This window comes from Lepisosteus platostomus, chromosome 8, assembly GCF_059453375.1.
Source record: "Lepisosteus platostomus isolate fLepPlt1 chromosome 8, fLepPlt1.hap1, whole genome shotgun sequence".
Taxonomy (NCBI): Eukaryota; Metazoa; Chordata; class Actinopteri; order Semionotiformes; family Lepisosteidae; genus Lepisosteus; species Lepisosteus platostomus.
In genome coordinates, this window is record NC_142618.1 from 6,728,643 (window position 1) to 6,745,904 (window position 17,262).

The window sequence follows — 17,262 nt, forward strand, 5'->3', positions numbered from 1 at the left end:
GTTTTGTTGTTTTTTTTTTGTTTTTTTTTCTGTTTTGCTGTGACAGAGAACTAAAAACGTATGTGCCGGGTGGAGCGGTGGCACTGTGGCTTAGGATCTCTGCCACATAAAGTGGCTAATAAAGTTATCTCTCTCTCTCTAATTATACAAACCACTCATATTCTTGGCATATCTTTCACTTTCACATTTGAGGGTTGTGATTATTTTACTTATTGATGAACTGCTCAGTCTATTTTTGTAAATCTATATATTACTGTGAAATTGCTGGGATTGCTAAATAAAAGGCTGGAGTACTGGGATCAATAAACTGCTGTTGACCAAATGGGAAAAGATGGGTTAAATTGCTTCATCTTGTTTGTCATCTATGCTATACTTTTTTTAGAGTAATATGTATCTGGAAGTGTTCTAAAAGCATAATATTAACCATTTATAGTCTGATCAAGAGTGGACAGGTATTGGAACAATATGCAGGAGTGTAATTCATGCTGGAAAATCTCACACATAACACAATTCCTATGGGTACCACTTTATTTTAGGGGCTATAAATTCTGTCTTAAATGTTCTTATAACATGTACTAGATTAACTACATGTCATGAGGAATAATGACACCCATGAATCAAATTCTTTGCAACTGAGTAAGTATAATAAGTTTTGGATAAACCCGCATGAAAATGAAATGTGGACATCATGATAAAAGAAAAGGCAGACATTAAAAGCGTATTTCTTTTTGTTCCATTTTCTTTCCTATTTGAAGCATTGCCCATGTATAGAATTAATGCGATAAAGAGCAAGGCAAATATGACTCAAATGTTCTTTTTCGTTTCTTTTGTTCCATCGTGTTTATGCTTTCCTGTGGGATGTTTACAGAGATGAAAGTGAGAGGTAAATGTGTAATAAGTACCATTTCTCTCTTTTGTTCAGTCGTGTTTTCACTTTCCTGCTTGTTTAAGGCGATGTCCACGTACAGTATAGAATGTACAGTAACAAAATGAAGCATGCAAAGAAGCGTGTTTTTGCTCCATTTTCTGTTTCCTGCCCCCTATTTGAAGCTCCATCCACGGTTAGAGTTAATGTGAGAAGAAGCAAGGTGAACAAGGAGCATATTTTCCTTTTTGCCTTGTTTTCACTTTCCCGCTTGTTGACACACGGAATGAACGCAATAAAATGTGCGGTGAATTCAAAACAAGGAGCATACTGTTTTCTTTCACTCTGTCATGTTTTCTCCTTCCTGCCTGTTTGAAGCACAGTTTGTTGAATGAGGAAAAAAAGTGAGAAGGGGTGTGCACAAAAGTTATAGAGAATATACCAAAAGTCAGTAATGATTGTGATTTAAAAGGTGAAGTTGGCTTGTCTGTCGTTATCCCATCCTGACATTCAGTTAAGGACTTTAATTAATAGTCATTAATTCATAATTAATTCATTCATAGTTAATTAATTCATAAATAATTCACTGTTCTGATTTAATGTTTTTTGAACAGACATTTTTTGCTGTGCACGGTGGGATGTCTTAATACAACAGTATATGTACTTAGATATGAATTTATACATTAATAAGAACATAAGTTTAAAATAAGAAGAGGCCATTTGTCCCATTTGACTGTTTTGGTGGTTAACACTTGCTTAATACTGCATACACTTCAAATTAACACAATGAGAGGTGTGTTGTATCTTGTTTATTGGTATTATATAAAATAGCACCTGGTTACATCTCAAGCACATAAAAAACAGAAAATTAAATAAAACATTCAGTGCGAATACAATAACACATGCAAGTATTTTGTTTTATATTTTATTGACTAATTGAACAAAATACCTTTGCAGTGTTCTCAGCTATACAAAACAGTATTTTTTAGTACCATATCAACCCAAGCTAGAAAATATTCTTCATCTGTCTTTTTAATAGCTGGGGCATCAGTTTTAAACCTTGGCTTTAATCGTTCATTAAGAAGAAAGTGCACATGCCCCTAATATTGCATATGACTACTGGTATTTAATATTTTAAATATTTTCTGAAAGTTGAGATTTCTGATTTACAATATTTGGGCCACAACAGGTTAAAGATATAATAAAACCACCTAGAATAAGATTCACAATAACAAAATATTGTCGTATAAAATATTTATACGTTTTTATATTTCAGGATGACTTATGACAAAAATGTTCAATTGAAAACTTTAAAAAATGGCATGAATTTCCTCCTCTGTAAATATTGCATAGTACAATAATTTCTGGTGTAACATTAGCCATTTATTGCTAGAAAGTCTATTGCTAGTAAGCTGTTAAACTTCTGCAGTGGATCTTGCAGAAGACTGTAAGATGTCAGCAGATTTATCTAATGTCAGTAGATTAATTTTTAATACAATCCACTATAAACCCAACCAGTTTTTTGGGGGGGATGAAAAACACAAGTTGTTTTTTATTAGTTGTTCCATGCCCTACAGTGCTATTAAAGTAGGTGACGGTACGCTCCCTACTATTCTTCTCTTTCCTGATTTCCAATATTCCTACTTGCCTTTATGAGCATGCCAATTTTCCAGATTCTATTAGCACAAATTCCGGCAGACTTTACATTAATCTTTACATTTTTTACTACACATTCAATCACACAAATACCACAAATTCCTTTATCTGATATATTCATTTCTAACTTTTCAGCTTATTTTAGAAATCCTTATTGGGTGCCCAAAAATAATTTAATCCTATGTGGTGCATTGTTTAAATATGCCACCACTGTCAGTCATTGCAGAAGAGTGATATTTCCCTGCTATGTGGACTGTGTGTCAGTAGTACTTCAAATGAATGAACTTATCCAGCAAACTGTGATGTCAGTACTGACGTCAATCCGCAACATGACTATCTTCAGCACAATATGGAGTAGTGGTTAGAGCTCTAAACTGAGAACTGGAATGTTGTGGTTCAAATCCCAGCAGAGACACTACAGCTGTAGCCTTAAACAAAGCATGTCTGTCATGCTCTTGTAGTAAATTTCCAGCTATACAAACGTAGGTGGATAAAAGTGATAGCCAAATCAATACTAACTTTTAAGAATGGATGGCTTAAGTATTGTACCATATTCTAATAGAAAAAAAAACACTGTTAAATGTTTATTATGGTCATGGACTTGATGATTGATGATTTGGTTTGACTTTATTTTCTGTGAAAAATGGTATATTGTTTTTGTCTTCCAGTATATTAACAATCAATACACATTTTAACAGATGTCAAAGACGGATGTTTCTATTGAAAGGCAGTTAAAAATGTAAAAAAAATATTGGGGGGAGGGGGGGATTTTGTCATTTTTAAAATCTGCCATGGAAATTTCAGGTTTAATTTAGTTGTTAGAATAGAATGTGTTGCTTCTTTGTCTTTCAATGTTCTAAGAACATTAAGGTGCATTATGCAGTATTCATATAAAAAATGTGTTGGTAAATTGCAAATTTCAACTTACAGGAAAAAAACTGCAAAACTTTTAAAGTAAACATATCATTAATTATTTCACACTGCTCTGTGTATGCAAGCTACATAAGCAACTAGGAATTCTGTCCAAGACACCGTTCCTTGCTAAAATTCCAACCCTACAGAACACTGGCTTGCAGACACTTGCAGTCACTTACTAGATGTGTCTATGCCATTTCTGAGGAACCACTGTATCTTAGTTTGTGCTCCAGCTGAGTTCTTAATCACAGGCTGATTCGTTTAATCTTTTATACGAGGCATAGTTTTACGTTTGTTTTCAGCTCTTAAAATGTTGAATGGGATTTGTAATTGGCACCAAACGTGTACCAGTGGTTGGGTTTCAGAACTGCCCTCAGTCAGGTGTGTTGCCTAACATGTAACCAAATGGACTCCTGCAGTAGGAAAAAAAACACTTGAGTGTGTCTGAGACACTGTCATTCCCACTAGTGGGTGAGTCTGAGACTCTGTCATTCAAAGCAGTGGGCGTGTCTGAGACACTGTCATTCTCAGCAGTGGGCGTGTCTGAGACACCGTCAATCACTGCTGTGGCCGTGTCTGAGACATTGCCATTCTCTTCTGCTTGTTCATCCCAACATGAGCACCCATCGATATAGTTGCTCAGTCAGAAATAAGGGTGAGCAAGCTGAGGAGAGACTATAGGATGTTCTGTTTCCAGACGTCGTCAGCAACAGTACACCTGAAGTTGGGTATTTTAGAGCATACTGTAAACCAAATCAAATGAAATCTAAACAAGCAGGCACATAATCAATTAACAGTGGAGATTTAAAACTTAGCTGGACACCACCAGACACAGGCATCCACCACCCCACGGAAAGGAACCCTTGGCGTACTCTCAAAGTGATGAAAATAAAACAGAGTGTTCCAATCTGTAATACCATTCTGATATTTTGTATCTGACAAAGAAGACATAAATAAAGCACCTTAAAACAATGTTTTAAAAACAACATACAGTTTGAACCTACAGTAACCAAATTTAGGTAAAGCACCATCTGTATAAAATGGTCAAAGTTAAAAAAAACAAAGTTTGAGAAAACTGAAACATTTGCTCAGAACCATAATACTAGCACCATTTTCAGAATTATAATTTTTAATATTTGAATGTTCCCTTAAGATAAATATTCTAGACACGATCTACTTTTCCAATCAGTACACCTCATTTACAAAAGCAAATAAAACAATGTTTTAAAAAAGTACATTAAAATACACTGCTGTATAAAATGAATATTAATCATACATTTTATGTACACTTTAAGAAGAGTGGAATTATATTAACTGTTGTCCAGATATTATATGCTACCTTTGTAAATATGAACATGGTTTAAATAGAAAAACTTATATACAAATTATGCTATGCAGGAATGTTGTGCAAATACATTGAAAGATGCCTGATGGGCAAATATCTCCAGCATACAGAGCTGAATTCATTTAAACCAGTAAAGATAGTTTGAGTTCACTGCTGGAAAGCACATGTTATCAGTGCAGGAACCCCCATAGCTGGGAGGACATGCTGAACAAGGAACGCCTACTTTGTATGGGGCCTCTCCAATCCAGTTCCCCCTGAAAAACAAAACAGATCAATATTATCATGAGCAGCGAATCCATGATGACTTTTGTGAAGAAAGCTGACTCGTGCTAATTAAGGTTTTACATCATGCATCAGCAGGTGCACACTATCTTGATTGAGAATGTCCACGAGACCCATCTCTGGGTGGCATGATCCCACATCCCTCTGCACGCCTGTCACTGAATTCAGAATCCAATGACGTAATAAGGCTGACGATACATTTGTATTAGTTTGCTGTAGAAGACGTATTCAAATCTTGCTTCTTCAATTGATTCTGCAGGTTCTATAGGGAGATGACATCCAAGATCTGGGGTAAATATATGCTATACAGTATATAACGCCTGTCCAGGGTGTCAAAGCATGTATTGTTAAAGAACATACCAGGTCACATTAAAAAAAGCTACAGGCAGGTGTTCTCTGAGATTAACAGAGAATTGACAGGAATCAGACATTCTTGACCGACTTGAAAAAATCAGAGCTCACAACAGAACCAGCTGTCTTTAAATGAGAATCAAAAGAACTGGGTATTGTTTCTTGATTGCAACTGGACCAATCAATATATCATCATCAAACTCTGAGAACAGAGGCCGTAAACCAGAGAATTTGCTTCACTCTCGGAAGAGTGTGCTTAGTTTAACTTTGAAGATAATAGGTTAAATAACACAACAAGCCGCTGTGAACTGGAGCTTGAGGTTCAATTAAAACTGATAAACAGATGTATTGTTTTTCCTTTTTGTTGAAAGGACAACTGCTTAATTCTACATACAGTATATAGAGAGAATGGCGTGCAATTTATGATTTCTTCAAGAAACCAATAACGGCTACGTAGTTAACACACCTTTCATGGATTCATTAAATGCCACTCCAGGGCTGTTGCTGCTAGTTAAGTGAAACTTACAGCACTGTCATACCGCAAAATATCCATGATTGGACATTGAGACAAAGAAATCTCAATCAGTCTGAGTCATAAGTGTTACCATTAAGCAATTTAATATAGTCTGCTTGTGGCATACATGCTATAAATGTTATGGTCATAAAAAGTCACTTACTTTGGAGAATAATTGCACACCAAGTATGTAGCTCTCCTCCATATTGAGCCCCAGACATTCATATTGTGGCAGGTATGAACAGCACACCCAACTCTGTTTGATGTGGCCCACACCATCTACACGTAAATGGACAGATTTAGAATTGGACAGATTTATTAACCAGTTCATGTCATTTTGACATACAGTAAGCCAATACATTCAGGAACTTACCTGGGTATAGTGTGTACACATGGGCCCATAGCATTTGAGAGGACACCGGGGAGTGCAGTCACGTGGATAAGGAAAAACGTAGTCTTTGACCTCATCATACCATGGCTTCACAAGCTGGAGAATGGATCGGTAGCTGCAAACCAAAAAATACATTCAAGCAGAAGTATTTTACATATGCTTATTTCTGCACTGGGCTGCATTCTGTACATTTGTAACCCAGTTTCTATCCACATTTTATACATGGTAGAAAAAGGAATTCATGAAGACTCAAGGTCACTCCTTTAGTCTATATTTCCATCAGGACACATGACTATCCTGAAGACCTTCTAGACATTTCCTCTAACAGTTTATCATGGGGTCCTGTTAATCATACTAATGAATTCAGGAATATATACAGTATGGCTTTAAGCCTTAAATATTATGACTTACGGTCAATGTAAAGTGTAATTCATTAAAAACACAATGTCATTCCTGCTCTACAAGCATTATCAAAAATCCTCTCATGAGAAAAATAAGTTTTTTTGAAGAAGACAAGAGCCTACCGTCCTGTTCTGACGGATAAGTTCTGACCCAAGAATCTCAGGAGGTACTGAGGCCCATGGTCCCAGATGCAAGTGGCTGCCCAGGCCTCTGCAGATTTAGCCAGATTTTCATCCCAGACCTGTCACGCACGCACAAGATGGGATAAAAGAGTTTTATGTAAATCGATCTGCTTACTTATTAGTGAAGAGTGAGTTATAAGTGAGATAAAAGGGTTCCATCATTTTGGTTTTCCTGAACATGAAGACCTGTCAGAGTGTGAACAACACTGTTTTAAGGGGGCTATGTTGCTTCCTGTAGGAATGCTGTCTTGTGATAAGTGAAATCTGGGGTTGGGGTCTTCCCTCAGGCGGCTCAGGTAACCATGTCGCTCCACACCCAAACATAACGGATACCTTCAGACTCCCATTCCATTCAGCTCTATTGTTTTGTATGATGTTTTGAGGTGTCCCTGTGGCTTGCAGTGGGGTGCTCTTAAAGGGCTCCCACAAATTACACCCTTTGATCACACTGAAGTTAACAGTCACCTATAACAGGACATAAATGCAGATAAATCACCTCAAGTATTTTTTTATAAATGACTCGCCCTGCCTCACAGGGTTCTTCCCCAGAATACAATATACTGTAAAGTAAATCTAATGCGCGCTTATCTGTTGTACTACATGGATGCATTTATTCCCTGCTCCAGTGTAGCGTACTTTTTTTAACTAGGTATACTACAGTACAGTATAGTTATACAGTATATGAAGTATCAGATAGTGTCAGTCATGTTCCTTGTAAACAAATACGTGAGGACTAAATCTGTAAAGCTCTCCTCAGACTTGAGAAGCTGGTTTAAAATAAAAAGCTACCCTGCTCTAACAAATCCAGGTGCTTCAGACTACAAATGAAATTTGCATCACAATAGACATTTTTAGTTCTCCTAAGTGTATCTAAGAGGGAAAATAATTAAAATTTAGCTGTCACTGTTATTTGGAAAAAAACAATATGGCAATAATGAGTATTGTTTCATAGAATGCTGCAATTTTGATAAGAAAAATAAATTGCATACCAGCATGTTTTACAGCTTTCATGTCACACATTAGGTGTCATTCCTTGGGCTAAAGTAACATTCTTTCAAAATTTAGTAGTGACTCGGCTACACGTTTTCTTTTACTTACTTTCCCAAAATATGAATTCAACATTTTATTGCGAATTAAGACTTGCTATATTTTTATTTGCTGAAGCATAAAAGTTTCCTTTTATATACCTTGCATATTTAATAAATTAAGCAGATCTGTTATACGTTTGCCTTCTTTTCCTTAGCCTCACACTTCTCGAGTCAGAGCAGAGTGATGCTGTAAGTCTCCTCCTCTCAGAGCCATGAATGCTGCAACGTTCAGACTTTTTTTCACTGTGAGGAGGTGTGATATCGCTTTCCTGCAGTGCTTTGGTGGTCCAAAGCACTTCAAGCTGCTTGACAGCTGTTGATGCGAAAGGATACAGAAGACACAAAACTGAAAGCTACTCCTTATGCACCTCACAGTTTATGTTTGTACAGGGGTGTGCTTTGAAGTTGCCCTCGTCTACATAGCTTAATCTCACTTCACTTTTATAACTTAAAAAAGAACAACTTAATTTATTTAAAAATAAACGGATAAGAAGAAAGAAAACCACTACTTCCCTGCTAGTCCCCCATTTCCAGCAACATCCTAGCCTGCACATGATCAACACAACCAAGTCATTACAGGAGCAAGGTTGTCTCATGCTTTTCAAAGTCTCTTTTTACAACATGATGTCTAATTGAATGTAATAGCCCATGTCCGAAGCCAAGCCGATTTAATATAAAAAAAAACACTTTATTTGAAATAATATAGTAATGTTTGAAATTCTGTGTGTGATTAAAGGATTTTTTTTTAAAGCAACAGCTATACATGTCTGAGAACTACCATTTGCGTTTGTTATTGAATACAGCTCTCAACAAACATATTTGGCCAGAGCCAGGACTCGTGCAGTCAATCCATCGTGTTTAAGCCAACTTTATATCAGAGTATTTGTATACCAGTGGCGTTTCAATTCTTCCAATTTAGGAAAAAAGGCTAAATCTCGGTATGTCTTTTTTCAAAATATTTCCATCTTTGCAGGAACCAAAGTATTTTAATCAGTTTGTCTATTTATACAGTATGCCTAATTTCTTAGCCCTCGCATCTTAAGAAGCACCGCTGTCTACACCAGAGAATTTCACACCCGCGTTGCTAACAGCACAACCCGTTTTGAAGCATTTGTTAGAATGCCTATATAAGGTAACGTAGAGACTGGATTTTTTACGAACTTTTAAAAGCCTTTTCTATTTTTTTTGTGACAGTACTTGGAACTGACTCGTGTGAATTTTTTCTCAGAAACACCGGCAGAAAAAAAGGGATAGAGAAATACCGAATGCACTCAGTAGCCCACCGCCTTAAATAAGACTCGTTTCACGCAAGATAGTCTATGACCAATCCGCGGGCAGTCCAATAATTTATTCACATTTCAGAAGGAAATGTTGCTATACCACCGCTAAATGAATATGACATTTGCAGGCGGTGAGCTCTGTCTCCGCTTGAAGAGTTGCAGCAGTAGAAATAAACCTGCCAGTCCACAACAAAGACTTACCATATATTCCATGTTAGAAGCAGGTGGAAACACCTTTCCTCGCACTTTATTGTGGTAATCTAGGATCGCGACCATGTCGTTTTGTGAAATGTAACGCCTCCGCCTGGTTTTGGGGATGTTCGCGGTGTCTAGGTGGTGCTTCAGTGCAGAGTCGATGTCGGTGAAATTGGTTGCTGCCGATAAGGAGTCTGTGGAATTAGTCACTACCCATGCACTTGCTCCGCAAGCAACATGCAAAATCAGCGCTTTCAGCGTGCACAGCTTCAGAACTTCCGTCATCCTCAGTCTGCGCTCTCTGATCAGTGGCAGATGGATGTATTCCGATTCAGCCGGGGTACTGTAAGCAAATCAAAGAGCAAATTCACGTTTATACGCTTTTCAGGAAAAAAAAAACGGGAACGTCTCGTTTCAATCGGTTCGACTGCTGAATAAGAGGCAGAAACTGATGCGGCTCAACTTGCTTTCACACGTGGTACAGTACGCCGAAAGTAAAAGATAATCGAATTCACCTCGTTAGTTCATCAACGTCAAATGCTTGACAATAGCGATTGTTACTAATACTACAACTACAACAACAAATAATAATAATAATAATAATGTGGAAATTGTAGTAGTAATATTTTTTCATGCTCCGTAATATACTGAAAAAAAAAAAGCTTTGAAAATACCTTACCGTTAATCCTTTAGAAAGGTTTTTGTGTTGCTTTTTGCTTTGGGAAGTTAGTGTCTGGGGTTAGGTGGGACGTGGCTTCTCGCTAACCCTATACGAGCTCTGGGAGCGCAGGAGTAACTTTCGACTTTATATATTGTAGCTGGAATGGTCCGGGAAGCGAGAGGACGCGCTCTCTCTCTCTCTCTCAAGGTGCCCCGGATCCCTCCCTGTCACCTGAATCAAAACATCATTTGGAAACGTAATGTGTTGTTTCTTTCCCCCTCATTCTGGCACACAGCAGCAGCCTGTCCCTAATCGAAACATCTGCTTTTGGTTTTCGCAGCTGGAAAATGTGAACAGATTGTTAAAAAAGACAATGATATTAGTGAGACCTTCAAGCACACTCAATATCTTACTTACTGTAGGTATCTTTGTATGTGACATATTTTTTTAAAATAAAAGCAATAGTGATTTTCCTACATTAATTAACGCACGACTATGTTATTCTGACCCAGTCTTCGACAGCCGTCAATTGGTAGTTGTAAAGTGAATTTATTAACTTGAACCGCTCGAAGGAGCTTGTTGATACTGAGGTTCAAGGCAAAAGCAGCGAAGAGCCCAAGAGGTTATTTGAATTGTTTTTTACTCTTTCAGTCGAATTTGTTTCTACTCGATTTACTAAAACTTGGGTGCTAAGTAATTTGTACATGCTTTGTACCAAGAAAAAAACAATATTATTGATAAACGTTAACCGTGAACTATAGTGTAATAGGAAGTACTGTAACTACAAAACGCTTTTTTTCTGTGCTCTGCTTAATCACAGCTAAATATTATCAATGCATTAAATTTGGCAAGTCTTCTAAGCAAGGGGTGAATTAAAAATGTATTTGATTTGTGAAATACCCCTCGAGTTGCCCTCCTGACAGTCTCTACAGGTATATACCAATGAAAGAAACGAGCCTCAGTTTATAACACCTGTTTTTGTAAACTCTTAGGTCTGTACAGCTTGTTTTGAGTAAATACTGACTTACAGAAGCAAATACTTGCTTGGTGAAACTGTGACTAAACAAAAATCAAGACATCAAATACCTACGCAAAATGTGTTTGTAAGAAAATATCAAAATATAAAGCTAAATCAAAGATTATTTAATTTTAAAACGTTATTCATCTCACAGCGTCATTTTACAAATTGTATACAGTACAACTCACTTCAATTCGATATGGGATTTTAAATGAACACGAGAAATTAACCTGTTTTCCAACAACATTACGACTGTTTCTCCTGACTATTGTTTGTCTGGAAAGTCTTTCTGGGGCAGCACTTGGAGTTACATCATAAACTACAGTATTTCAAAAGAAAACTGCAGAAGACAAAAAAACCTAAAGGATTAGACTATTTCAGGGATCAAAAGACCATGTAATACTATAGGCTTTGTCTCGAAGTAGTTCAGTGGACAGAGCATGGGTAAACACTGCAAGGGAAACTGACAGCTTCACAAGTTAGGGTTAGGTTGGGGTCTCCTATTGCTTTTTGTTTTTCATGTCATATTCATTATACAGTAAAGACTACACTTGTTCAGGATCTTGATCCAAGAAGCTCTCCTGCCGGTATGGATACTGTGCCAAGTAAAGAACCACTTCAGCAGGTCATAATTTACTTTGGCAGCTGGTGAACAAATTAAAGCAATGTGACGCAGGAACAAATCTTTTCTTTTTTTTTTTAAAAGAAAAAGCACAGATTTTCTCAGTGTTCTGGGAAGTGATGAAGCCTGAGGTTCCGAGGATTCTGAAAGATTCTGAAAAAAAAGGTATTATTTGGAGGCCTCCCCATCTCTGTGGTCTATTGCCTAAATCGCCTGACATATGTTTTAATCACTTGTGTAATAGTTTATCCTTCATACTGTATGCAAAAGAAAATCTGATGTTTCACATTTACATGCAAAGCCGGGCTGGAAAATGGTTTTATGCAATTTTTATAAATGTTTCTTGATAATTGAAAATGTAAAATATATCGAGTCATTACCCCCCTGCAATGTACTCGCGTCCCATTCGGGGTGTACCTGCCTTGTGCCCATTGCTTGTGCCAATCGATTGCATACGTTTCCCCCACAAGCCTAAATTGGAAAAAATGGTGAGAAAATGACTGGAAGGATCATTACTGGATTATAGCATCAGCTTTCAGGACTGAGGCTAGAAGATCACGGGTGATGGTGATGCAATTACATTCATTCTGAAGACATCCATCTGGAAGCTGTAGGCATGGGAATGTGGCAATTATTAGTGCTGCCTCAGCTCAGTCTTGCCCCATGCCTTCAAGCCCAAGGTCCATTGTTGGAGTGCATACCTTCCTGTGTAAGATTTGTGTGTTCTGGCCACGGCGGTGATGGTTTTCTCTAGGTATTCTTGATTCCTCCCAAAAGCCAAAGACATGCAGTCCAGATCAATTGACATTTCTAAATTTTCTCCCATATTTGAATGTGAGTGAATACTGTATGTAGGTGTTTGTGCGCCCTATGTATTTACAGTGTATCCTGTCTTGCACCCATTGGCAGCTGGATTAGAACCATCCTTTCATGTTTTAACCACTTCTTCCAGTTCAGGGTTACAGTGGGACTGGAGCCTGTCATTGCAAGCAGTGGGCACAAGGTAGGGTGCATAGGCTTACAAAACAATGGGTACCATCACAAACCCTGTGCACAACCAGGAAATGTCTGCACACACAACACAATGGCCACAGAGCAAAGTCCAGGAGGGCTTTTTGCAAGCATTTTCAGATTTTATACAAACAGAAAAGGAATTAACCACCCTCTAACTACCAGGCATGCTTATTATGTACCAAAGAAAACCTAATAAATGTGAGAAAGGACATTTTCAGAGCTGACACCAATCATACAATAATTAGATAATTAATTTCACCTACAGCTATTTACTGTCCATAGATTAAAGTTCAGATAGTTACTTCTAGATCAGTGGTTCCCAGTCTTCGTCTCAATGACCCACACACCTGCTGGTTTTCAATCCATCCAACTGTCATTAGATAATTGAAGCCTTACTTGATCTAAGAAATTGCTTCAATTGAATATTTCAGCATTTTATTTCATTAAAAAACAGTGTTTAAAGCTCCAACATGTTTAAGAGCTGGGAAAAAACTATTCAAATTAATCTGGTTATGAAGTCAAGGAAGGGTTGGATAATGAAACAGGACTCAGCTGGAACAAAAACCAACAGGTGTGGGTCACCAGGACCATGACTGGAAACCACTGCTCTAGATGTAAAGAACCTCTTCAAAGCTTAAATGACTCTGATAGGAGCAAGGAAAATAAATTTACTTCCTGGTAATGTTAATAAAGACAAGATTAAAGGGGAAGTTAGAATGTTAAAGAAGTCTCAAGTCAAAGACACTGTCAGAGTTGCGGTATGACTATAAATGCAGTAAAACCAATTAGGAAGTATAAAGTAATTACGTGCAACCATTTCTATATTCAATTCTAAGAGACAGAAAAATATTTGCAAATATCACGTGATAAAAAAAAAAATGTTTTTCAAACCAAAGACAAGTATTCATATACATAAAAATATTACTGACAAAGAAAGCTCTTTTCAGGCCATTCCACCTGTCACGATCGTAAACCCCTCCTCTTGAGGACACTCCAGCCCTACTTTGTTTATACTCATCTCCAGCACCTGCCTCCGGTGCCAGCTCCGCGTGTTATATAAACCAGACATTCCTGCCTATCAGGGCTCAGCTTTGGAACATGGACGCCCGGAAGCCCGCCTACCCATGAGTCCAGGAGTGACTCGACAGCATAGGCTTCACAACAGCGTCCTGACCATCTGGGTCTGGGATCAGTGAGCGTCTGGTCCCGTTACCCCCCTTTTTATTTCTCCGTCCCTCCTCCGAATCCCGCTCCGGTTTTTAACTCTGTGTGTCTGTCAGGATGAATCACTCGGCTTTGGACTTTTGCTTCATTCATGGATTTGCCTCGGACTCCCTTGGACTGTTTGCCTCGGCCATACCTCCCAGAACACTACTGCACTGTGGACACGCCCCCTGTTTTCCTTCCAGCCCCTCGCATGCCTCTTTCCCCATGTTTTCCTCACTCACCCCGGATTGTGTTGTCTGCAGAGGGTCCTGAAAGAATGCTTCGTGACACCACCGTGGTGTGGATCTGCTTTAACTTGGAAGGGTGATATCTGAAAAGATGTCCAGTGGTCTCAGGTCTGTTGCAATTAGCTTTACATTTCAGTGACAAGAACAAGCCAAAGCAGACAGCAGACAGCCAAATCAATAACAGAATTTCTAAAGAGGCACATAACCTAAATATATTGTCTAATATGTCCTAACATGAATCTTTCGGTGTTGTTTTGGGAGGATTTTAAGGAACCTGTGACTGCCAGGAAACACCAGTCCGAAAGCACTAAATTTCCATATGGAATGGAAACTAGGAGCCATATGGAATATATAATCACCATCTGCTTTGGGAAGAATGTTCTATATCAATGTTTCAATGTTTTGGATTTTCTTTTCCATTTTTCCTGCTAAACATTCAAAATATGTTTTAAAACACATTGGAAAGAATTAAAATCTGATTTTTTTTTTTACTAACGTACCCCTCTGAAAATATTTTATGTACTGTATTTTTTTCATTTTGAGACAAACTGAGTGATCAACTGAGTGAAGAATATTTCTTTCTGTGAGCAATGTCTCACCAATGTCATCAAGGATGAGTAAATGCAAAGCATACCACTCCGTTTGCTCTGAAGGAAACCTTCTAGAAACTTCATACACCTTGATTTATACCAATTTATTAATCAAAGAAGCCAAGTTATATACATTACTTAGCATCAGAAGGAATGTATCACTCAGTTTATACAAGTATGTTTTCAGATAAGTATACAGATTCTGGATACTAATGGATTGTTTTTGTCATTTTGATTAACTGATCATTCAAGTCTGAGTATGATATACTCAAGTGACTTTGTTCCAATTGCACTAAATCAGGTCATTAGTGAGAGATGATGGAGCAAAGGTGATTCTCTGATTTAACCTGTTGAATGTTAAGCTTTGAGAAAACTATAAAAAACTCATCAACACAGAAACTAATACACCTTCTCCTAGATAGACAACTATGTCATTATGCCATTGGTATGTTGAAGTAACATCTCAGGTGCACTTGCCAGCAGAAGACCAGTGGACCAGTCTGATGGATGTCAGTGAGAGTGGTGTGGATGAGCAAAACAATACAAATTAACTGTTGTGAACAAGAGGCCAGCTAATGTCGGTTCAGGTGTGATAATGCAGAACAGCACTTGTAGTAGATGATGGCTATTTGACTACACAATGCTATACTGCTGTCGCATGATGCCCTTCCTGTGAGTTTGTCCTGCAAGTCAATGCATATCTTTCTGAGCCATGCATAACACTGCTTTCCTGTGAGACAGTTATGGCAAGGATGTCCTCACCAAATCTGAGCTCCACTGAACATGTGTGGCATGAATGTGTGGCGTCTAGGTCAGCGGCCATATCACCCTGCAACTCACTACTGGCAGCCAACTGAAGCTCATCAGGTGTGAGCCTGGCCAGTACTTGGATGGGAGACCTCCTGGGAAAAACAAAGGTTGCTGCTGAAAGAGGTGTTAGTGGAGCTAGTAGGGGGCGCTCACCCTGCAGTCTGTGTGGTTCCTAATGCCCAGTATAGTGATGGGGACACTATATTATGAAAAGGTGCCATCCTTCAGATGAGACTTAAAACAGACGTCCTGACTCTCAGTGGGAAAGGGCATTTCTCGAAAAAAGTAGGGGTGTTACCCCAGTGTCCTGGCCAAATTTCCCACTGGCCTTTACCAATCACCTAATAACGCCCATCTATGAATAGGGTTCATTACTCTGTACTCTTCCCCGCTGATAGCTTGTGTGTGATGAGAGTACTGGTGCACTATGGCTGCCGTCACATCATCCAGGTGGGGGGGGGGCTACATATGGGTGGTGGTGGAGGGGATTCCCATTACCTGTAAAACACTTTGAGTGGAGTGTCCAGAAAAGGTGTGTATAAGTGTAAGGAATTATTATTTTTAGGGCTCAGAGATCGGGCATGTGTTTGTCCTGACCTTGCAGATAAAACAGCATCTGCAACCTAATGCAAAGCCTTTGTAACAGATACACACACTTCCAACCCTTGATTTTCCCAATAGACCCCCCCAAGATCATTTACATCTTCAATCAAATGTCCGTGCACCTGCTATAAAAGGGTTTTTAGTCTTTTTTATTCTCAACGCAGATACACTATTTACATGGCACAATAGCTATTTATTTCCATATACCCAAGCTCAAATCTTACGTAATACACTGCACCTGTGATCATATGAGTGCACCACTAATACTGTTAAGTCAATAGTGCGTGCTACATTGTGTGACTGACTATAATGGAAAATTAAAAAAAAAGTTGTAAAGTAGTTGCTGTATTAGAGAAGCTGTAGTAAATGCCTGAATTGCATTTTAGGAAGGATGAAGTCTACAAATGTAAAAATGCTAGTGGTTTAGAAAAGGATCCATTATGCTATCTGAATAATAATCAGCAGTGTTCTTTGAAAAAGTAAAATTTGGAGTTGTATATTTCTGCAAAAACATTCTTTTTCGAACAGAACATTTATTTACTTCTACATATTTTGTTCCAAGTTTCCCTTGTTCTTCCCCTGAACGGCCCCAGAGCAGTGGCTGCAGAAGCCAGAGCTTTTAGACACAACGCAAGTGCATATCAGGAGGTTCAGCAGCGGCCATCACTTTCCTATTTCTATCCAGACAGAGAGCCTTACAGTTGTGTGCTCCACCCAGCTCTGTTGTTACAAATTGGCAGGATTCAGCATGTCTAGGAAAACCACTTAGAAGTAGGTGGTTTGAGAACTGAAGAAGAAAAGCTAAACATTAAATACCAAGAAACTGTAAAAAAGTTATAATCATAGTATCATATTACTGAAAGTAATAAACTATTTTTGAAAATGATTCTATTTTCTCTTACAACAATCATTTCTCTTTAGGATACATTAAGTATCCTAAGTGGGGCCTGATACAGTATGTCATTTAATGAGCATAGAAAAGACAGCAGTTTCCAAAGATAAAATTTAACCAAATTCTCTCTTG

The 17,262-nt window shown here is 38.2% G+C and overlaps 1 protein-coding gene across 1 annotated transcript; it reads right to left on the reverse strand.

Annotated features, from left to right (window-relative positions):
• Positions 1–1,659: 1,659 nt before the first annotated feature.
• LOC148655567 (peptidase inhibitor 15-like) lies at positions 1,660–10,289 on the reverse strand. The gene is made up of 6 exons (XM_088642206.1): positions 10,146–10,289; positions 9,473–9,809; positions 6,844–6,962; positions 6,302–6,434; positions 6,092–6,207; positions 1,660–5,035 (listed from the first exon to the last, which is right to left on the reverse strand). The coding sequence occupies exons 2-6, from the start codon at positions 9,749–9,751 to the stop codon at positions 4,900–4,902; spliced, it is 783 nt and encodes a 260-aa protein (XP_088498332.1). The 5' UTR covers positions 9,752–9,809; positions 10,146–10,289; the 3' UTR covers positions 1,660–4,899.
• Between the last annotated feature and the right edge of the window lie 6,973 nt (positions 10,290–17,262).

Excerpts from the sequence above, each read along its gene's own strand:
- LOC148655567 (XM_088642206.1), bottom strand. The coding sequence starts at position 9,751 with ATGACGGAAGTTCTGAAGCTGTGCACGCTGAAAGCGCTGATTTTGCAT. Across the intron at positions 6,435-6,843 it reads TTATCCGTCAGAACAGGACG|CTACCGATCCATTCTCCAGC; the intron begins GTAGGCTCTTGT and ends TTTGGTTTGCAG. Across the intron at positions 5,036-6,091 it reads GTGTGCAATTATTCTCCAAA|GGGGAACTGGATTGGAGAGG; the intron begins GTAAGTGACTTT and ends TTTGTTTTTCAG.